This window comes from Zalophus californianus, chromosome 5 (genome assembly GCF_009762305.2).
Source record: "Zalophus californianus isolate mZalCal1 chromosome 5, mZalCal1.pri.v2, whole genome shotgun sequence".
Lineage (NCBI taxonomy): Eukaryota > Metazoa > Chordata > Mammalia > Carnivora > Otariidae > Zalophus > Zalophus californianus.
In genome coordinates, this window is record NC_045599.1 from 75,109,064 (window position 1) to 75,130,733 (window position 21,670).

A 21,670-nucleotide genomic window follows, 5' to 3' on the forward strand; every position below is an offset into this window, starting at 1 on the left:
GGTCCTGATCTCAGGGTCCTGGGATCAAGCCCTGTGTTGGGCTCCATGCTCAGAGGGAAGTCTGCTTGAGACTCTTTCTCTCCTCTCTCTATCCCTCCCCCTGCTTCTCTAAAATAAATAAGCAAATCTTTACAAAAATAAGAAAAGTTGGATCTAATCAATTGCTAAGACACTGGTAACTATAAATCCCAGAATTCTAACCTCTGAGGAAGGAGCTCTAAGCTTCAGGACTAGCTTTACAAACGCCAAGCAGAGTTGCTTGGCAACCAGAAAAACAAACAGTTTCAGGGGCAGCCCGCTGGAGACTGGAATCGCCAACATCTTCCTGACTGTGTCTCTTGGTACAAACTTCTGCTTTTTATCTTTTTTTTTTTTAACCAGGCTAACCCATCCCCCCACCCTGCTTTTTATTTGTTTTTAACTACTTTTAGAAATCCAGGGAGTGATTAAAAAGACATGTATAAATCATTACTCATGATAACTTTCTCAAATATGGGAGTTCGTGGGGTGGTAAAAATTGAAGAGACAATGGCTCTTGGAGAGTCCTTGAGTAAAGATTATAACTAAAGCAGCAGCTACTAACGTCTTTTGGGCCACAGATTCACTTGAAATCCTTTCTAGAAGAATGTGCATATATACCTAGACATGATTTTGCATTGGGTTTTACTGATGTTACAGCCTCCTTACTGTTTATAAGCCCAAGTTTACAAACAGCTCATCTAAATAAGGTACTGTGTTTGATTTTAGTGAGGGAGAAATTTCTTAGAAGACATTCATGGGACCAAGCCCAAATTAGCACACTAGAAGTAACATCTCTGTTCTAGTGAACTGTGAGGGGCTAGATTTTCTTCAAAGGGCTTATGCTTTTTGTTTTTGTCATCAGTAGGATCTACATCTAATACTTCATTGGGAAAGGATGTGGGCTCTGAAATGCTATAAATGTGAGTGCTGTGGGAGAGATTTTGTCAGCTGCAAGGCTCTGAGGTATCACCTTCGACAGAAGCATTTTGGAAAAGTTCACTGCGAAGAATGTGGCCACGAAGTCCTGAGGGAGAGACTGCACGATCACAGTGAGGTACAAGTGGGGAAAACACCCCTGCTTTTTATTTGGTTTTTCATTCCCCTAATGGAGATTTATGGACAGGAGACTAAATATCAGAACCTGGCCATAGGCCAGGTGGTGGGACGCAGCAGGGAAGCACATGACTGTGTCTGGGAGCCCGCTAGCAAGGGTCCCCGTCCCGGGGCTGCCGTTCCTTGGTGACGCTCGGCAGATTTCCCGGGGTGCAAGTGTTGCACCCAGAGCAGCTGCTGTGGTCATAATCATTATTCCCAAATGCTTGTGACGTGATAGGAGTCTCACAGCCCCAGAATTTTTACTTTCAATGTAACCTTAGAGCTACCTGAATGTACCTCCCTCCCTCCTCCTCCCCCTTTCACACATGAGGGAGCAGAGACCCAGTTAGGTGAAATGATTTGCCCAAAGCTTCCAAATAGTAAACGTCAGAAAAAGAGCCAGGATGTCATTCTTCTGATTTTATAAAACAAAACCTAGTGCTTTTTATTTATTTCTTTATTTATTTTTTGATGTAGCGTTCCATGATTCATTGTTTGCATATAACACCCAGTGCTCCATGCAATATGTACCCTCTTTAATACCCATCACCGGCTAACCCATCCCCATTAAAAAAAAAAAATGTGTCTTTTTTCCAGCACCATGGTTCTCATGGTTCATTTATGAACCTACCGCAGTGTTCTATCTATATCCAAAGAACGAATGGGCTTTGCTGTGTTTTGGAAACAGAATGAGAATCCCTCTGCTCATGATTGGGAGCGTTTAGTGAGAAGCCAAATGAAGATGAGGAGAACTTTCAAATAGCTCTTGTAATTCCTATGTTATATGTTTACTTTTCTCAGTCTGTACAGGAGAGGGCAACCATGGAGACACACAAGCTCAGCTGGGAAAATCTAGAAGAAAGGAATATAAGGCATATGGCTACAGAAATATCAAAAACCTGTAGGATGTGTTCAAGGCGCTTTGGAACAGTCCTTAGTCGGGAGAACCATGAAATACAAGAGCATTCCTTCACAGTCAGTAAGAGAGGTAAACAGGATGCCTGGCTCTTCCCCTCTGTGCATATTTATGCAACATAGAAACCAGATTTTGGTTTTCCCTCAGCGCGAGGCTTTAGGAAATAGAGAATGGAGAGGATGGAACCAGGATGCAGCTTGGAACTACATGCTCTTGGGGTGGCAGGGACGGAGAATAATTTTGCAAAGCCAGATTTGAGGAAGAAGCTGGGAAACCAAGGTACCATTCACAGAGACAATACAGCACAATTCTATGGGCTTGCAGTCAAAAGTGGAACCGTGTCAGGAATTCAAGTGGGAGTCAGGTTGTGGTCTGTCCATATCAAAAATAACCACAAAACTAAGATCTATGCTCTCCTATGTGTGCTCTGTCCTCTAAACTAACTGGTGACTGCTGTTCTATGAAAGTCTTCTAAAAAATAAAAATTTTTCCAGGAAGTAATAATTGATTCTGGATACAGGGATGTCACTGAAAAGTAATCATTTTTTTTGATGAACTTTCCCTAAAGAGAGTAGTATATAAATTGGATGTTATGTTTCACGCAAAAGAATAAAAATGTCAAAAGAAAAAAAAAACCAACTATCTGTTAACTTGGCTTAGTTGATAAAGCTTACACTAGGGGCTCTGTATCCCTTGAGCGTTGATACAAAGTTTTGTGTTACTAATTAGTTCTCAGTATGTTCTGATTTCCATTATGATTTCTTCTGTGATTGGTGGTTTATTTAAGTTCTGTGGTTCTTAAAATTTCTTAAAGTATGGAGTATTTTTAGTTATTTTGTTACTGGCTTCTCATTTAATTGCACAGTGGCCAGAGAATGTAATCTGTGGGATATTAGTTCTCTGGCATGTGCTAAGTTTTATCGGTAGCTGAGTATATATATTCAATTCTTGTGAATGTTCCTTACATGCTTGAGGAGGAAAGTCCAGTCAAAAGTTCATTCCCAGAGAGTATTAGTGAATTCTTTAAGGCACTTGAGCTCTCCTCTGGCCAGAGGCTAATCTAATATTAATTCTCAGTGCTAATATGAATTAGTTGTATAAAACTGAATGAGGGCCACCTTGTGATTGCAGATATTCAGGGATTTTTTTTCCCCTAGTCCATCCAGTGCAGAAATTATGAAAGTTTCTTTGCTGTTGGAGGGGCTCAGCATGTGCCACCCCAAATTATGCCAATTTGGTGTATTGATTATTTGGAGGTGAGGCAGTTGGGACACAGTAAGTGAAACACTCTGCTCTCCCTGCCTAAAAGCAAGCCAGCAATTCTCCCTCTCCCCTGTACTGGGACCAGGAGAGTAGCCTTTATCACTGGAGACCTAGAGATGGCACATGAATCTTTATAAACAAACCTTAATAACTTTTACCTTCCATTAGTTCCCCCTCTATATTTCCTAGTCACTTTCCCACAATTTATTGCCCTTAGAAGCCCCAAACTCCCTTCCCTTTGTCTAGTCACTTGTCCACAATTTATTGTACTTTGTATAAGTGGTATACAAGCCCCCAGGTCTCACTGCTACTTTGAGTTTTCATTTCTTTTCTGTAAAGAACCCTGTTCATATTAAAAAAAAAATGTTAACATCGGTAAAATGTGTATGCCTCTTCTCCTGTGAATCTATCTATTGTCGGTTTAGTTCACATGCCCCTTTCACTGAACCTAGTTGCTCAGTTATTCACTTCCTTCTTGTGAAGGGTGGGGTCAGTCTTGTCAGCTCTTCTGGCTCAAAACAAACACACACCTATGATGTCCCTCTTTAAAAATAATGTACTATCTCCTGATTTCTAGATGTTGGCTCAGTTTTTCCTTTTTTGAAAACACCCTGCAGGCCAAACCAAACATTTTGTGGGCAGACTATGGCCTGTAGGCTGACAATTTCAGACTTTTAATAGATGGTTTAACTTGGAATTCTGTACCCTGGGATCATTCTGTTGAAACTTGTTAACATATATGTTTTTCATTTAGAAACTTAAAGTGATTTAGTCAATTGGAGCAAAGGTTTCTTTTTCCTCACATAAGACCGGCGGTATATTTTTTCCTAAGAAATTCAGCCATTTCTCTCTAGAGACCTAGGGTTAAATGTCAGCTAAGTCTAGAGGGACTTACAACTAGGTAGTCCTGGTGGTTAACTAGATGTAATTTGCATATAAAATTAGATTCTTGCCTTAGCCACACATCTATTTCTGTGCAGTGAATATCAAATACTGATTATTTCTCTATGTAGCCCAAATGTCTATAGGATTTTCACCTCATAATATGTTGGAGTGTCAGAGTCCCCAAGAGCTACAGAGATTTGCAGATGAAAATATCCGCCCAGCCTCAGGTCTTCTGAGCGCTGCCTGTGTGGCTGAGATCGGGGCCCTGCTCATGCGGATCCAGGCTTGCTTTCCGGTGCCGGCCACCCGAGTGATCCAGGTAATCTGAGCCCCCGGCCCTCTGGCCAGGCCACACAGCCCTACGGAAGCCATTCTTCTCTCCTGGAGGTAATGCACATCAACTGGGCAGGGCACATGTTCAAAGGCCAGTGTTGCCTCCTGCATGGGGTGACACGGCCTGCAAGGAGCCCTTTGAAATGCCAGGGTAGGCTTCAGGCTGGCGGAGCAGGCCCTCAACCATGCGACAGCTGGAGCCCATTAAGGTTGGCAGTTTTTGCCCAAGGGATGAAAGTGCCTTTACATTGGCAGGGCCAAGGAACTGGCTCACACTTGACTGATATTTGTAAATGCTTAAGGGGCTTTCAGGCAAAGGAGCTGAGCCTGTCCCCCAGGGCCCTGCTTCATGGCCGAGCAGTCTGCCTGTGGAAGTAATTAGGTGCTGCGCTGATGGGCTCCCTGTCAACTTAAAGACAACTCCGTGTGTCCAGGAATGGCTGTCCGCAGAGCACGGAAAATTTCCTTGAAGAAAAATGGCCTGAAAACAGGAAAGGGATCCCAATAACAGGGATGGTATGGTTTCCTCCCTATTGTTATTATTATTGGTAACATTAGTACCATCAGTGCATACTCTCGAATCAGTGTTTAGAGAAAAAATATAGGGCAGTTCTGAGGGCCTTTTATTCACGATAATTTTTCTACTCCTTCATTTAAAAATGCACACATAGGGGTGCCTGGCTGGCTCAGTAGTTGGAGTAGGAGACTCTTAATCTCGGGGTCATGAGTCTGAGCCCACAAAGGGTGTAGACATTACTTAAAAAAATAAAGAATTTTAAAAGATGCCCCCCAAATGCACATATAATCGTTATCAAATCGTCTTTAAGCCATACATTTATATAAAAGCAAAAGTGATTTTTTTAATGTAACTCAATAGCAAATATGATTTATGAGTGTGATTAAATTCTTCTTTAAGATACCTATGGCAAAACCCTGACTATGAAACAATGTATATTCTTCTATAGAGTAAGGTGTGGGCACAGAGCTGGAAATCGGAAGCCAGTGTTTGATTCGGGTCCTGCATGGTGCTTGCTCAAAACAAGGGCCACTGATGGATTAAGTAGCAGAATTGTTGTGCCCTTTATTCCATTCTTGGAGATTGACAGTACACATTAGTGTATTGAGAACTCTCAGGTTAAGGCTGCTAAAAACTCCATTTCTCATATTCCCTTGTCACTATGATTTCTAATGGGGAACAGTTTTCATAAATGAGTTGCACTAGTGAGAACTGTGTTAAGAACGGAGTTAGGGTGGGGGAGAGACAGTGTGGCACGGGGCACCCATCTGAGCTAGTCCTCACGACTAGCAGATACAGAACGACTTTGGAGCCAAGCTTTGGAATGCTTTGTATTGTCGTGAAAAAGCATTGTCACTGTGTGTCGTTGACAAAGAGATTCTTTCAGGAACTGGCAACCTAAAGTTCTCCTTGAGTGCTAAAGAAGGCAACGGTGTGCTGTTGATTACTTAACGTTTTGACTTTTATAAAATTACATTTAGCAAGAGATCTGAAGTAAATTCTCATTAACTATAATTACAGAACACTTTATGGAAAATCATTCGAGATCTATTTAGAAGCATAGCAAATGACATCCACCAGGAAGGGCAGTCACTTCTGGTTTGGACTCTCATGGGTCGGGTGTGTGTTAGGGCACTTAGGGCTGGAGCCACCTGTCTGGGTGTTCACTGAGGACTGCCATGGTGAGCTTTGGGCTGTACAGTGGTGAATTTGATTCCTGCCCCTGTAGATTCCTTCCAGGCCAGTGGCTTCTAAGCAGAAAGAGTCTGAGAACTTGTGGCTGTAAATCTTCACAAGGATTTTCAGGCTTTTTGTGCAGAGTATACTTTCTTTTTCATAGGCGAGGCTCCGTTCTCAGTAGACCATGATAGATTACTTTCTCTTTCTCCCGTCTTTTTCTTTTTTCTGTCAAGTTGGACCAGGGGGTTCAACTCACATATTTAAGCTATTCCACAATGTTAATTGACCCTAAAATGCTATGACTTGAAATCCATTCTTCCCTCAAGGTTAGTTTGGTTTTACCCACATTATATCCTTTGTCTCACAGGGTGGTTCTTATGTAAAGGGGACTGATACCCAAGGATGCTCTGAGATTGACATCGTGTTGTTCAGTGATGTGTTTGCTAATGTGAACCATTGCAAGAAACAACTGAGAGAAGGGTTGGATGCTCTGAGAGAAAACTTGAAGCAAACTTCTCATGGAAACAGGTCTGGATGAAGGTGTTACTGTGAATTCTTTTATTCCACAGGTGGAAAAGTCAGCTAAGGGAAACTCTTAGCTTGTCACAAAAGGGCATTATTGAGTAATAATTATTTGTGTACGCTAACATTAAATTCTTGGGAGGAAACGGAGAGATTGCCCCAGAGGCATTTTTTTAAAGACTTCTAGCTACACTTTCAATGAAAGTTCATGAATTTGAGAGCCTGTGATTTAAGGACTAATTATGTCTTCTCCAATGCACCTTTATTTAATTTCCATCCCCTTAGCTGAAATCTGACTCTGAGGAATGCAAACAGGAAGGGGTGGGAAAGGTGCCTCCAAGTACCAAGAATCTTTGAGACACATTTGTCTGATAAACATTCCCTTCAGCGGTATCCCGGGGTCTCTTGCTGATGTGGCTTTGCTGACATTACACACAATGTCTCCTCTTTGCTCCAAATGTTGAACTAATCAGGCCTGGGTTGTGTGTGTGTGAGTGTGTGTGTGTGTGTGTGTGTGTGTGTGTGTGTGTGTGTGTGTGTGTGTGTTTTGGTAAGTTCCAAAAAAAGAAAAAGAAAGAAATGAAAAAGCCTTTACATGTTATTTATTTTTCTATTTCATTTTTACATGTCCTGTTATTTTTTTCAGTCTAGTGAATTGTGGATGAAGAAAAATGCAAATATCTGTGTTGTAAAATGAAGAAAACATTTTTTACTGAGAAAAATAGACCAAACTAGGTGCCACTTAAATGTGAAAATAAGATCAATGTTTTAAAACAGGGCCCTAGGACTGTTTCTTAATTTAAATAATAGATTCATTACGAAGCCCTTGCTTCCACTGAGTATAGAGAAGTAGCTTGAATGTGTCTTTTATTGAAGAACACTACCTTCAGGAATACCAAACACCTACTAAATTGTGGTAGTTAGCAAAAGACGTCAGATGAATGGCATCATGGTGACTATAATGAAGTCCATTGGGTTGGAAAGGCAGAAAGGGAAATGATGGAGTTTCACATACGATTACATTTTGGATGGAGAAAGACCACCTTTAAGACAAAAGAAAACAAAAAGGAGAAAGGGGAGAATGTGTTTTCCATTTATCCATTGCTTCTTCCAAGTTTTCCCCATTAAATTTGTAAACTGTAGGGTACATTACACCATTGTTATTATTATTTATCAAAACAGAATGTTAATGTACTCTAAAGACACATTAAAAATAAGAGTTAAGCTATACCCTTCCCATGGTGACCTTATTTGGAATCAAAATATTTGGTTTTCATTGTTAGGTCCTTTTTCTATACTCCTTGCCCACCCAACTTCAAAGAACCTTATGGACGCACTCTCCCTAAAGCTTTCTCCCCTCCTCCATATCTCAGGTGCCCTTCCTCCTGGAGAAAAACAGTCCTTGAAGGATTTCCAGAATGAGTTTTGAAGTAAAACCCATGAAAAATAACAGCCCTGAAAACCTTGGTTCATTTGCTCTAATTGTTCCTGACTAAAACCAAGCAAACTCATTTTCTCATCTGTGTTCCTTCTATTCTTTCAACTCATTAAATAATTTAATTGAAACCCTTTAAAGTTGAACTGAATTCCCAGGTAACCACCGTCTTTCCTTTACCTGTTAAGTGCCTATTCATTTTCTCTTCCCCCGAGTGATTTTTCCAGGGACTAATTGTTTTAATTCAGCCCAGGATCTATTTTATCCTACACTTTGTTTTGCTGAATGGTTCCGGTGGCTGAAAAGGAGCGTATTTGCTGAGGAATGGGGCTTTGAGGCAAACTGAGGAAGGAACGTGAAGGCAGGGAAGGAGGCAGCTTGTCCAAGGTGTTGTCCTGTGCTGAGATCTGTACACAGCAGGCGTTTTTGGGCTTTCTTCTGCACTACTCAGAGCAACCAAGACCATACCACAATTCATTTGAAGGGAAAATTAAATTAAACAGGAAAAGAAGCAGATACGTGTGTCTGACAGTTGGTTTTGACTCCCACCCACTGAGAGAGTAGAGTTTGTTTCAGTTGATGCCTGGTTTTTGGTGATATATTGTTTGTTGCAGTTATTTTTAAAGCTATTCGGTTACTCTATCTTGAGAGATGGGTGTGAGAAAAAAAAAAAAACAGCACTTTTCCTTTGAAACTAGCGTATGCCTTAACCTACTGGTAACAACAACTCTTCTGTGTCAGTCATTTGCTGGGCCCTGCTTGTGAATGAAACCTCAGGAGACTTGCCCAATAAGCCCAAGGTACTGGAAATCATTTACAAGCCAGAGGAACTGTACTCCTCTCTTTACACATCAGTGTGTTTATTATTAAAAAACCACAATAGGAAAACTTACTCTCAGATTTTAAGGAGACACGGCTATAAAATATGTGTCACGCTTCTAATGGTTATGGTTATAATGGGGACTTCTCCTCATTATCTCTTATTGCTTTGATTTAGAGGTCTTGAAAACAGGACTCTCTGTTTCGTTGTATTATCCAGGCAGAGCATCTTAAGGCTTTTAGAGCCACATCACAGGACGTGGTATTTGTCCTAATAAGACATGGACAAGACAAGACGTGTTCAGGGACTGGGCTGACAAGAACAGGAAGTGGCAAATAATATCACCTGAGGGCTCATGGGCAGGCACTGCTATGACCCATGCCTCATTTCTACTAATATTAGCAAAAATCTTTTGGGATACTCCTTGGACTGTAAGGTGTATGCAGGGTAGCCTAAGATAGTACTGACATCCTCATTAACCTTGACCCATTCCAGAACTCTGAACTCCTCAGTAGATCTAATAATTCATTCAAACTCTCTGGTATCCACACCAGTAAGCTTCACATACCTATGGCCATGTCTCCCATAGCCCTGTCTCTTGGAATTTCTGGTGATTTTTAAAGATTAAAGCCAGGACACCATGCATAAAAAATCTTAGATGCTTTAGCCGATGTTCTTTTTCCAAAGAGGGTTTACGCTTTCTTTCTTCACCAGATGGATAGAGTGAGAGCTGATTACCCACGTCACTCTTCATACCCATTAAAAAAACATGTGTGAAGGCGAGAGCATTGGTTTTTTTTTTTAAGGATCCCCAGGTGCTTCTAATGTGTGGCCAAGTTGATGGACCATTGTTACAACCTAGTATGTCACCAGGGACTTCTCCCTAGTCCTTGTCTCCTCAGCCCTTGAGACTGAACCCTAATCCATCTTGTCTAACCCCGGCAAGGCAAGACTGTCAACAATCCCATTCAGTTCTTCAAGAGGTCCTGCTTTGTTTCTTTAACCATACTTGTCTCAAGCATCTTCAGAATTCAGCAGATGTTTGGAGGGAAGAGGTCATATTTCAGGTTCAACTCTCCACCCTTCCCTTTTCATCAGGATTGTGGCCTCCAAGTCTCTTAACATTGTGTCAGCCCCATGAGCTCGGCAGGGTTCTGCTGGTTTCTTCAATCCCAGCAGCCTCTCTTTGCCCAAACAAAATCCATGTTTTCAGTCTCTTGTCTATTCCCCAGGTCAGTGTTATGTCCCCAGAAAGAAAGCAGCAGAGTATCTGTCCACCTCTCCATGCTCTGCTGTCCCCTCCCTCACGGGACTTCAGCCTCTCCAGCTTCATCAAATCCCTGGTGCCTCTCAAATATGCTTACGCATGGTTTTTAAAAATCTAATCTTCTGGTTGTTCTTAATGAGCACCAGTCTTCTCTAAACTACTCCATTATATCCAGAAGTAGAAGTCTGATTTCTTTTAAAATATTTTACTTCATCATATTCATGATTAGTAATATCTAGTGCCCCAATCCATATGCAGATGATAATTCGTTTAATAGTTACTTGTTAATCACCTACTATGTTCCAGATACTAGGGACAGGGCAGTGAACAAAACATACACAGCTCCTGCCTTTGTTCAACTAACACCCCATAGTGAGAGAAATAAGCAAATAATATAATGCCAAGTGGTAACTAAATGCTATGAAGAAACATAAAGCAGGGGAAGGGGGCAGGGAACAGGGAGGGAGTTCTTGTTTTAAAGGGTGGCCAGGAAGGGCCAACTGGTGCAGCAGACACCTGAATAAAGCCAGGACTGGAGCCACATGGATCATCTTCGATGAGGTATACTTTCTAGGTATAGGAACAGCAATTGCAAAGACCCTGAGGAGGGACCATTTCTGGAACGTTCAAGAAATATCCAAGGGAGTAGCAGGGCTAGAGTAAGGGGAAGGATGATTGAACATCATCTTGTGTTTCCTTCTTTCTCTATTATTTCTCATGACATGTCATGTTCCTTTTTTAAGGATCCTAATGGGAAAGAGAGCACCCTTGTCTTTAAGATTCAATTTTATATGTACGGAAGGTCTTCACAGGCATTCCTTTGAGATCATGGCCTACTGTGACGTCCTGGGGCCTGCCCCCTCCACAGGTAAGATGTATTTTTCTTGTTTCACGGGAAGCCTTAAAATGGCTGCTTTTTCAGGTTGTACTTATAGATGACTGACTATATCTGGACGCAGTATTGAACGAGGCTTAGGCAACCAGCCTGCTTGCAGTAGAACTGGAACATGGAGTCTTTTTAGGAGCCCTTTTTCTTTTCTATAGCATGTAAAAACCATGCATCTCTATGCCGCCAGTTTTTAATTTGAAAAGTTTGATCAAGGATTGACTATTTGTCTAGTATGAGGGAGTAGAGAAAGAGCGCAGGAATCCCTACTTGAGCCTAAGTTGAGTTTGCACCAGGATTCAGCCACCATCTGGTATGGGTAAATGAGTCTCCTCCAGTGGGAAAGATGGGTTAGAAACACAACATGGACCCAAACTCAACAGATCAGTGTTAAAGAGAGAGGTGCTTAATACTCAGCACCAGTGGACGCATGCCCCTGTCTCTTGGAAAAAGATTTCCAAAAAGTGTGAGTGAAAAGCAGAAGAGCTGTTTCCTGGCTGTCTGCTGTGGCAGCCAGAGCTCAGGTCAGCCTGGCTTTGCAGCCTGGGTGGCGGAGGGCGGCTCTGGGGTTACTGTGTGAGCGGGGAAGGCGTCCAGAGGTGCCTGAGCAGCCGAGAGGCACCCTCACTCTGACTGAAGAGGAGGCAAGAACAGGCCTCTCTCCTTGATGCTCTTACTTTCCTGGTCCTGGCAGAAGCAGTTGTGCCTTTGGCAAGCATGACCACCCCGATGGCAATACTGTTTTTGGTAGGACCATCAATGCCTTCAGTAACAGCAGCCGCAGAAGACATGGCACTGCACAGGAGATGGGGATAAGGTGGTGATAGCAAATAGCATGCGGTATAGAAAGAGTCTGCAAGCACATGTAAGCTAGTTAATGGGCGCATCTTAGATGGGGGAGAAATCTGAGGGAACTCCTTCAAGAAATGGGAAATAAGAAGGACAGAGTCATAGAATGACATTGTTATGGCCATTGTGATGCTATTTTTATCCCTAAGACGTGATATCTGGAATGAGATATGATGTATAAAATTTAGTCATACGTATAAAGAGGGGGGATAAAGTATCTCCATTAGGCAAGAAGATGAAGGACCTGTTGTGCGCCCCTCCAGATTCACATGTCAAAGCCCTAACCCCCAGTGTGATGGTATTATGAGGAGAGGCCTTTGGGATGTAATCAGATTTCGATGAGGTCATGGGGCTAGGGCCCCCTTGGTGGGATTAATGCCCTCAGAAGAAGAGAAGGAGACCCCAGAACTTCCTCTCTGGGCCATGTGACAGCAAGAAGGCAGCCAACTGCAAGCCACGAAGAGGTCTATCACCAGGAACCAAATGGTTCCTTGACCTTGGATTTCTCAGCCTCCAGAACTGTGAAAAAGTACATTCCTGTTGTTTAAGCCATCTGGTCTGTGGTATTTTGTTATAGTAGCCCAAGCAGAGACCAAATGACTAAGTGATTTATGTAGATGTAAATACATTCTCCAGAGAACTTGGAAGTTGAATCTAGTCTTCTGCTTGACTTGAAAAAAAAAAAAAAAAAAAAAAAATATATATATATATATATATATTCTCTTTGCAGCAATAGGCAGATATGAAACTGCCATGAGCCAATACATGACCAGTGATCTTCCCATAGCTTAGCAGTATGTATCAAACATTTTAGTTGATCTCATTTATTTATCTCATTGGACTATTATTTGTGGAATATCTACCATGTAAATACTTAAAATGGATTAGATAGATCAAGATTTTTGTTCTTTTGGAGCTCACATTTTGTAGAGGAGAGTTTCATGAGCCCAGTGATCCTGAAGTATCTGTTTTTCCCTAAAGCTCTACGCTTTCTCCTGTCTCTCTTGCACACTGTTTCCACTGATACACTTTTCTTCTTTTTTTTTCCATTTATTTACGTAAACTCTCTACCCAATGTTAGGCTCTCGAACTCATGACCCTGAGATCAAGAGTCATAAGCTCTCCCGACTGAGCCAGCCAGGCACCCCCAATGATACACTTTTCTTAACCTGCCTCATCCTACACCCTGCCTTGAAGTTTCCGCTTACCTTTCAAGACTCAGCTCAGCGTCAGTTCAGCGTCCTTCTCTAATCCTTCCTAGACCTGCCTCTTCTGCTTTTCTCCTTTCTCCTTGTATCACTGCCGCAGCACGATCCTCTTGCATTGTCACTGTGCACGGGTTTGGCTTCCAACAGTGTTTTGAGCTCTGTGAGCATAAGCTTTGTCTTTGTGCCTGGCACTTTATTATTCAATAACTATTTATGGAATAAAGGGAATGAATAAACATAACATTGGTCCTACCCTCTCAGCCAGACTCCAGAGGAACATGTTGACTTTCTTGATGTAGTTCTCTTACTTATCAGTACTGTTGGACAGTGTGCTGCTCATATTCAAATTCTCTTCTGTTGTGCTATAATTTGTTAATACACATATATTCCATGCTTGACACCTTCTAGGAACTATTAGCACTGGGGATGCAAACATGAATAAGATGTGAGGGGGTTTATAGTCTGGAGGAGAAATCAGACACATAAAACAGTCATTTTAATATAACATCATCTGTAATAAGACAAAAGTATGGGGAACTATGAAATAAGATAGGGTCCTGGGAAAGGGAGTGTGGACTCTTAGGGTATCCTACAGTTTTATTAAGTCCTCTTGGCTCTGATAATCTTGCTGATCCTGTCAGATTTTTTTTTCTTTTTGAAATGATGTGATGTATCCAGCACCCATTATATGCCATACATAATTCTCATTGCCCTAAAGGTAATCTGATTAAATGATCTCATTTGACTTGCAAAAAAAAAAAAAAAACCCTAAAAGAAAGCTACTATCTCCAGTTTGAATATTTAAAATATTGAGCCTTAGAAAATGTAAGCGATTTACCCACAGTTATGTAGCCAGTACGTGCAAGCGCTGGGATGTAAGTCCAGGTCCTTCAGACTGTCTAGGACCTGTGTAGTCTGATACAACATCCAAGTTTTATAATGGAGAGAACACCCTGGGCTTGCAGCCAAATCCTAGATCTATTTCATATTATCTATGAGACCTTGGGTAAGTCATGTAAAACTCTCATTTTTTTCATCTATAAAACAGAGATAGTTGCAAGAATTAAAATACGAGATTTAATTTGAAATCATGTAGCAAAATGCTTAGTACAATGAATAGTTATTTTTTAAAAAATATAATTCCATCTCCTTAAGTCTTACCATAGGCTCATAAAGCTCTCGTATTTGTGCAAATGTTTTCTTTCTCTTGTGTGCAGACTTCAAAAGCACAATTGTTAGCCAACAGCAGCTCCTGGGTAATTGTCTTGAGGACTTGAGGCTATATCAGTAGCTCTCAAGTGAAAATGTCTCCCAGAGGAGCAGAAGCATAGTTTTACATTGGCTTCTAAGTCCCCTAAATTCTTGAGCACAGCTGTGTGAAATGAATTGAAAAAGCCTGAAATTATTAGGTAGCCCTGCTTCTCTCCACTGAGGATGGGGAGTGGGTTTTATAGGACAACAACAGTCCAGCAACTCAGACAAGTCCTAGGATTCCAAGGAATTTTAGTGGGCAACTATATGTCACTAATAATTGTCAGAGCAAGACTCAGATGATCACCTCAAATCTTCACAGGCATCTTGATGTTATTCCCTGCACATCTTACATATGTGCTAAAATAGCATGGCCCGTGTGCCACAGTGCAGCCCAGAGCCCTGAGATCTGACAAGACCATGACTGATAACATTCCTGCTCCAGATAGGATTCTCAGATCAGCACTACTAGCGTCACTTGGGAATGTGCTAGAAATACAGAATCTTGGGCTCCATCCCAGACCTACTAAATGAGAAACTGCATTTCAAAAGATTCCCACATGATTCTTGTAGTCATTAACGTCTGAGAACCCCTGAATTAGCCATCAGTTAGGAAGCATTTGGGCTCAGATCTAACCTGCAATAGAGGGCAGTAAGGTGACAACAGATGGCTTAATTTCCCAGCCATCCTGACTTTGGGCAACCTACTTAACCTCTTGGACTCTACTTTCTCATTTGTAAGCTGGAGAGAATAGTAGTTCCTGTATCTCAGGGATGTCAAAGAGTAAATGTGTTAATAATTATAAAGCACTTAGAATAGTATTTGATTCAAAGCAAGGGAGCTAAGTATTCCTGCTTTACAAGTGATGGAGATGATATGACGACGATAAAATAAAGACTCACCTAAGTCACACAGAGAAGAAACAAAAAATCATAAGCCTCAAAAATAAGTTAGAGACCCCTAACTTGGGTTCCTACCAGTGAAGAACTTTGAAGGAGGGGAAATGTTGATATAGTAGTGGCTTTGAGGAGATAATCCCTGACATTTTATCAGCTAGAGTAGGTCATCAAATACCTGACATACCTACTGAATACCAAAATTTGAGTTAAATTATTGTTTCTTTTATTTTTATCATCATAAATCTGAGTTTCTGTCCGAGTCTGATTGCTAAGAAAGGCAGAGAGCCTCCCAGTAAAACTGAAAGGTCTTTGTTTTTTTTTTTTAAATAGTTCTAATAATTGTTGCTTGGGAAGTTTGGGACTAGAATATGTTTGTTATAATATTCGCCATATATAACTCTATTCACTTATGGAATTTGATTTTACTCTCTAATCTGTTGATAATCAACCTACTATTATATCTCTGATTTGTCCCTCAACAGCTGGACCAGTATGAAAAGACTGTACAGATATGCTTGAAATTAGGAATCCAGATCAAGGCATATAAGTATTATTTTTGTAAAAATGTATTTTATAAGTAAAATAAAATTCCTGGCCCGAGTTAACTTTAATATATGTACTGTAGATTCGAAATTTGCCACAATTAACAAGCGTGTCATTGTGTGACAATTTAGTCGGGCAGAAGGATAGGTAAATATAAGGGCTGTCCAAAATAAATTCATATTAGAACTTCTAATTGTGTTGAATTGGGAAAATTTGAATAGATTACGATCAAAGATACTAAACATTTATATTCATACAAGTAGAATAAGCACAACCTGAGTTGTAGTATTAAGCTATAGATGATTATTTGATCATTCTTGACATTTAATCTAGTTTTCCTCCCTCTTTAGTCTATCACTAACTGAAATGGATTATTTGTTTTAAATTTGACTTAAATGCATCTTTAAAGTCATCTCTACCTTTATAAATATAATAAATTCCCTCAAGAGTCCAGGTAGTAGAATCTCTTCTGCAAGTATGTATACAAATAGGAACAATTTAGATATTAAACAAGGGGGATTATATAGGTTATTGTTGAGAGAGCCTGATGACATTTAGCTTATTGTAGATGATATTTGCATAAGGTAATGAAATATGCTTCTGGGAAATAAACTTCCTCTGCAAATAGACAGAAAATCAGCCTCATCAGAGTTGCTCGTACCAGAGTTTGCTCATTTGAACTGCTCCGGCATCGTGATGTTGAAGCTTTCTCTTTGAATGACTTGGATAAACTAGAACAACATTCCTAAAAAGAAAAAAAAACTGTTTGGTTTTGAATGACCAAGGTCTAATTAATCAGAGTAATATAGCTCATTTGTATCAGGGGAAACCAGGAAAGGAGAGGAGGGAGCAAATACTCACAATAGTCTTTGTTCCTTGGTGTGAACAGGTTTAAAACTTCACCTTTACCGCAAACTGTACCTCTGTGATGACAGGGACATGGCGCAGCTGTGTGCCTTGGCCCTCTTGCCATACCAAGTGGATTTTGTCAAGGCGTCTGTGGCAAGGGTGAAGGAGCTCACTCGTTTAATGATACACTGGTTCAAGACATCATTTGCCAGGTCCACGGAGGAAAATAAGTATGTACCAGCACACGGGCACCAAGTGAGCCTTCCTCTTTTCATGTTCCTTTCTTTTACACTTCCAGGCCCTACCTCTTTCCTTGGTAGGCAGAGGAGAGGGAATATGTGGAAAGAGAAAGAGAGAGAAAGGGCTGTGCAGAATATGGAACATCTGTATTACATTATTTCAAAACAACATAATGGTTTGGTAGGAACCAAAGAACAGAAACAAAAATATTCAGTGGCCAGGGCGCCTGGGTGGCTCAGATGGTTAAGCGTCTGCCTTCGGCTCAGGTCATGATCCCAGGGTCCTGGGACCAAGTCCCGCATTGGGCTCCCTGCTCCTTGGGAGCCTGCTTCTCCCTCTGCCTCTCTTTCTCTCATGAATAAATAAATAAAATCTTTGAAAAAAAAATTCAGTGGCATAACCAGATGGATTGGTGCAAAGAAGGAAGGCACAGGAAAAAGGAAAGGGAAACTACTAGAACAATTTGAATGGGACGTTTACTCTTTGAAGCCTCAATTGTTCCTTCCTCTGTAGCTGGTTCTATCAAAGGCAGAGCTGTCTTTCAGAGAAGGTGGGTCCTCAAGAGTTGCAGGCGCATGTTCTTGTATCTTCCCTTGCCTTTGGTAGGAACAGGCTCTAACTTATGATGAAGCGATGTAAGGGAGACTCAGTGACTCCTTTGAGGATTTTAAGATAAACTTTTGGTAAAGAAGTAGAAATGAATTCTCCATTTGGCAGAAATAGCAGAGACAGGGGATTTACTATAACATATTTATATACAGCACTTTCTACAAGGAATATGTCTTGTCTTTGCATAAAGTTGCTAATGCTCTTGATTTGTTCATCTGAATTCCACACTCTATTCTTTGTATATTTTTCTGTTTACCATTGAAAATATTAGTCACTTTGCAAAAACACGTATTACTTCTGTATAATTATCTCCTGTATCTAAATATCTCTACACATTCTATATGTTTTTTTCTCATTTGGTTGAGTAAAAATTATTATTAAAGATAGAAGAACAAAGAAATAAAGCTTCTTGTCTAAGTAGATCCTTGGTCAGATGACAGCCCTGGTTTTGAAATCTAACACTTTTTTTTTTTTTTGATGGAGAGCATTTATAGGTCTGGAAAAAGAAACTTATCTATTAATATAGCAGAACAATAATTGTAAGACTTAAAAAAGGGTGGTATTGTGGGGAAATTGGATCACATATGTTATGATATGGTAATTGGTTTTCTATTTTGGGAAAGTAATCTGGTAATGTTGTATTAAATATTTATTATGTGTTAGGATTTTAAAATATTCAAACCATTTGTCAAGGTAATTCCCTTATATAAAAAAAGTGATAGTAAAAAGTAAAAAAAATGTTTATTTATTACTTGATTTCAAAAAAAGAGTTGAGGCCATTTATATTAAAAATGTCATAAAAAAAGAGTACTAAAAATAAAGGTTTAGAAAAAGAATTAAGAAATACCTAGAGGACCAACCTTGGAGAAAATAAATCACATTTAAAAAAGGAATTCATGTAAATATGGTCAGAATTGTGCTGCCTAAGATAAGGAAAACTAGAAACAACATAAATGCTCCTGAAGAGCAAACAAACTTGCACACAAATATGATGAAATATTATTCAAGACAAATTTGGGAGCATGTAATATGTGGAAAGGGTTAAATGAAACAATGTCAAAGGGCTCAAATAGGACATAAGATAGTATGGACATGTGTCAGAGGTATGTAACTACCCATGTAAACACGCTGTAAAATGTCTTTCTCCCCCCTACATTTACTCTCATGGAATATGAAGAGCATCTCCTGCTTGAGTGGTTTTCAACCATGGCTTTCTTTTGGCACATGGGAGTATTAGCTGGTTCAATTGGAGATGGATTTGAAGTCTGGTGTTTGTTGTTGTCAACCCCTAAGGGAGTATAGCAAGAACTGAATTATTGATCAGCTGAAATCTGGTGTGCTATTTCATTACTGGGACAAAAAATTTTGTCCACTTTTAGTTTTTCCTATTTTATTTACTTAAGTAAAAACAAATGACCAATAGCGATAGTACGAAAATATTTTCATTCTGTTAGGGAAAAAACTGCTTGATTTTGCAACATATCCTCAAAAGAGATTGCTATGGCTAATGAATGCCGAGGCAACAAAAATACACATTTGGATATCAACCAACATGAAATCCTGAAACTATCTGATTTGGTTTATTTTTTCTTCCATGAGTTTGTTTTAACCCTCAGCTTTAATTTTTATTTTCTTTTTCCCTGATGTACATAAACTGCAATTTAAAAGATTAATGTATAAAAATTTTCCTTCTTTACCCCAAATTCCCACCTCCCTAACAACATTTAGGACATATTTTGCCAAATTTGTTTTTTATGTATGCTTAGTTTTTAAAAAACAAAGAACAAATGGGTTTGCACTTTATGTATCACTATGAAAATTGTTTTTCATTTAATCTATATCTTTTTATATCTGTACCTAGAGATCTTAGCGATCTACCTTCTTTTAATGACTGTACAGCACAGGGCAATCATACAAGACAAATAAAATGTGAGATTCAAATACAAACCACATATGCAGCATTAGATATTCTGGTAGCAATATCTAGAAGGGTAAAATGTAATAGATGAAATTAATTTTAATAATATATTTAGCCCACTATGTCAAAAATGTTATCATTTCAACATGCAATCAATATAAAAATTATTAATGAATATTTTCCCTTTTCTAAAATATAAGTCTTCAAAATTCATTGTGTGCTCAAGTCAGACTAGCCACATTCTCTACAGAAGAAATAGAGTGGAAAATGCTGATGAAAGGGAAGGAACATACCAAATTTGTATAGAGTTGACTGTATTAATTTACAAAAAGACTGTATTAATTTACCTTCTCACCAATAGACTGTGAGTGTCTATTTTCTCACAAACTCACTCATGTTGGATATTATAGTTCTTTATATTTTGCCAATCTGAGGGGTGGAAAATTATTGTTTGATATGTAGTGAGATTGAAAATAGAATTTCTTCTTCTGCAAATTGTCTATTGGGCTGAAATTTATCTCCTACCTGAATAAATCTGTCTTCATTTTCTGGGTTAAGGGAAGTAGACAACCCTTCATCCTGTGTGTCTAGGTTCCGGAGACTTCCCTCCTCTTACACAGTGGAGCTCCTCACCATTCACATCTGGGAGCTGGCGGGAAAGCCGCTGCTCTTCAGCCTGGTGCAGGGAATGAGGGCAGTCCTCAAGCTTCTGGTTCGATATGCAGAAATCGATGTTGTTTGGCACAGACACTACCATCCCAAGTTCCCCATTTTTGTAAAGGTGAACCAGAAACACACAAGGTAACTATTTATCTTTTTCTATGCTCTTAGGATAGAAGAAGCATGTTTGCCATCCAGAAAGAAAAGTCTGGAGCAAAGACAGTTTGATTGTGATTCACTGTAAATGAGAAGGCCTTAATTAGCACAAAGTCAATTCCCTTTGATTACTTCTCAAAGAACTTTAATTCTCAAGTGTGAATTACAAGTAATTTGAGTAGAATGAATCAAATGTGGATACACATGGCAAATGGGGAGGACATTGAAGACAGGAAAGCGGGGAGGAAATGCCTCCAGAGGTGAAGAGGAAAAATGAGAGGGCATCGGAGTTGGGTGGGGGTTGGGGGGGGCAGAAGCAAGATGCTGTCTCCTGATGGGTATTAGCCCTCAGTGGACTTGCTTCCACCCTTCCAAGAGTCCTTTTCTTAACCACCTTCCTTCTTTAACTCTGACATCCCCTTTTCTCACTATACAACAAATCAAAACTGAGTTCAGATGTGGATAGTTTTGTGTTTTGTTTTGTTTTAGGCCGTTCATTTTAGACCCTGCCAATCCTACTGTCAACGTTTGTGACACCTGCAATGCCTGGGACGAAGTTGCCCTTGTGGCGAGACATAGCCTACTGAAGCCTCTTTTCAGCAGAGTGAGAGCTGAGCCCCCTTGGCTTTTCACAGACGACTGGTAAAATGGGCAAGGAGCTACTGTCCTTGGATTCCCATGAAGAAAATAAAAGGCATGGTGAACATATTCCCAGTTAGAGTGCTCTGGATGAAAGGCAGTATGATTGTCTTACTCTAATTCACAATGTTAGTGACCTCATCTTTAACAAAAATATTGATATGAGTCATCATTTAAGATAAAATAATCCATTTCAACCTTTAGGAGAATTGAACTCTCCTCTCCCATCTTTTGGATTTATTTGCTTTCGTGGCCTCGTGGCCAAAAAAAAAAAACCCAAAAAAACATTTTTAAAAATCTAAGTAGCCACAGTGAATAAATAAGTAAGACAAAATTCCCAGGTCATTTGAGAGAAGATTAACTGAAAGGGCAAAATCACTTCCATTTTTTAGTTTTAGTTCATTATGGCTTCAGGTTGACTTTTCAACTCTCCTGGTGGTCTGGTATTTCTTTGGGTCACCTGTGTTTTCAAGACTTCCCTACAAAAACCGGCTTGCACTAAGTACAGCCTGTTCACTTCCAGACATAAACTAACAAATCACTACATGGAAACATGGGAATATCTGGAAGAAACATCATGGATTGCCAGAATAAACTGTTTCCAAAATCATTTTATGTCACAACTCATGGGTTGGCGTGGAGCCATTCTTAAGCTTGTAAGGTGCTCAGCCATAAGTAAGGGCAAATAAAGTACCCAGGCTATGGACTG

General features: G+C 40.0%; 1 protein-coding gene across 1 annotated transcript; it reads left to right on the top strand.

Annotated features, from left to right (window-relative positions):
* Window positions 1-295: 295 nt before the first annotated feature.
* LOC113928968 (2'-5'-oligoadenylate synthase 3-like) lies at window positions 296-21,201 on the top strand. Its single transcript, XM_027605377.1, has 9 exons — window positions 296-341; window positions 884-1,075; window positions 1,918-2,104; window positions 4,309-4,499; window positions 6,577-6,737; window positions 10,997-11,121; window positions 16,780-16,969; window positions 20,098-20,307; window positions 20,812-21,201. Exons 2-9 carry the CDS (start codon window positions 917-919, stop codon window positions 20,966-20,968), a joined length of 1,380 nt encoding a protein of 459 aa, XP_027461178.1. The 5' UTR covers window positions 296-341; window positions 884-916; the 3' UTR covers window positions 20,969-21,201.
* Window positions 21,202-21,670: the final 469 nt, after the last annotated feature.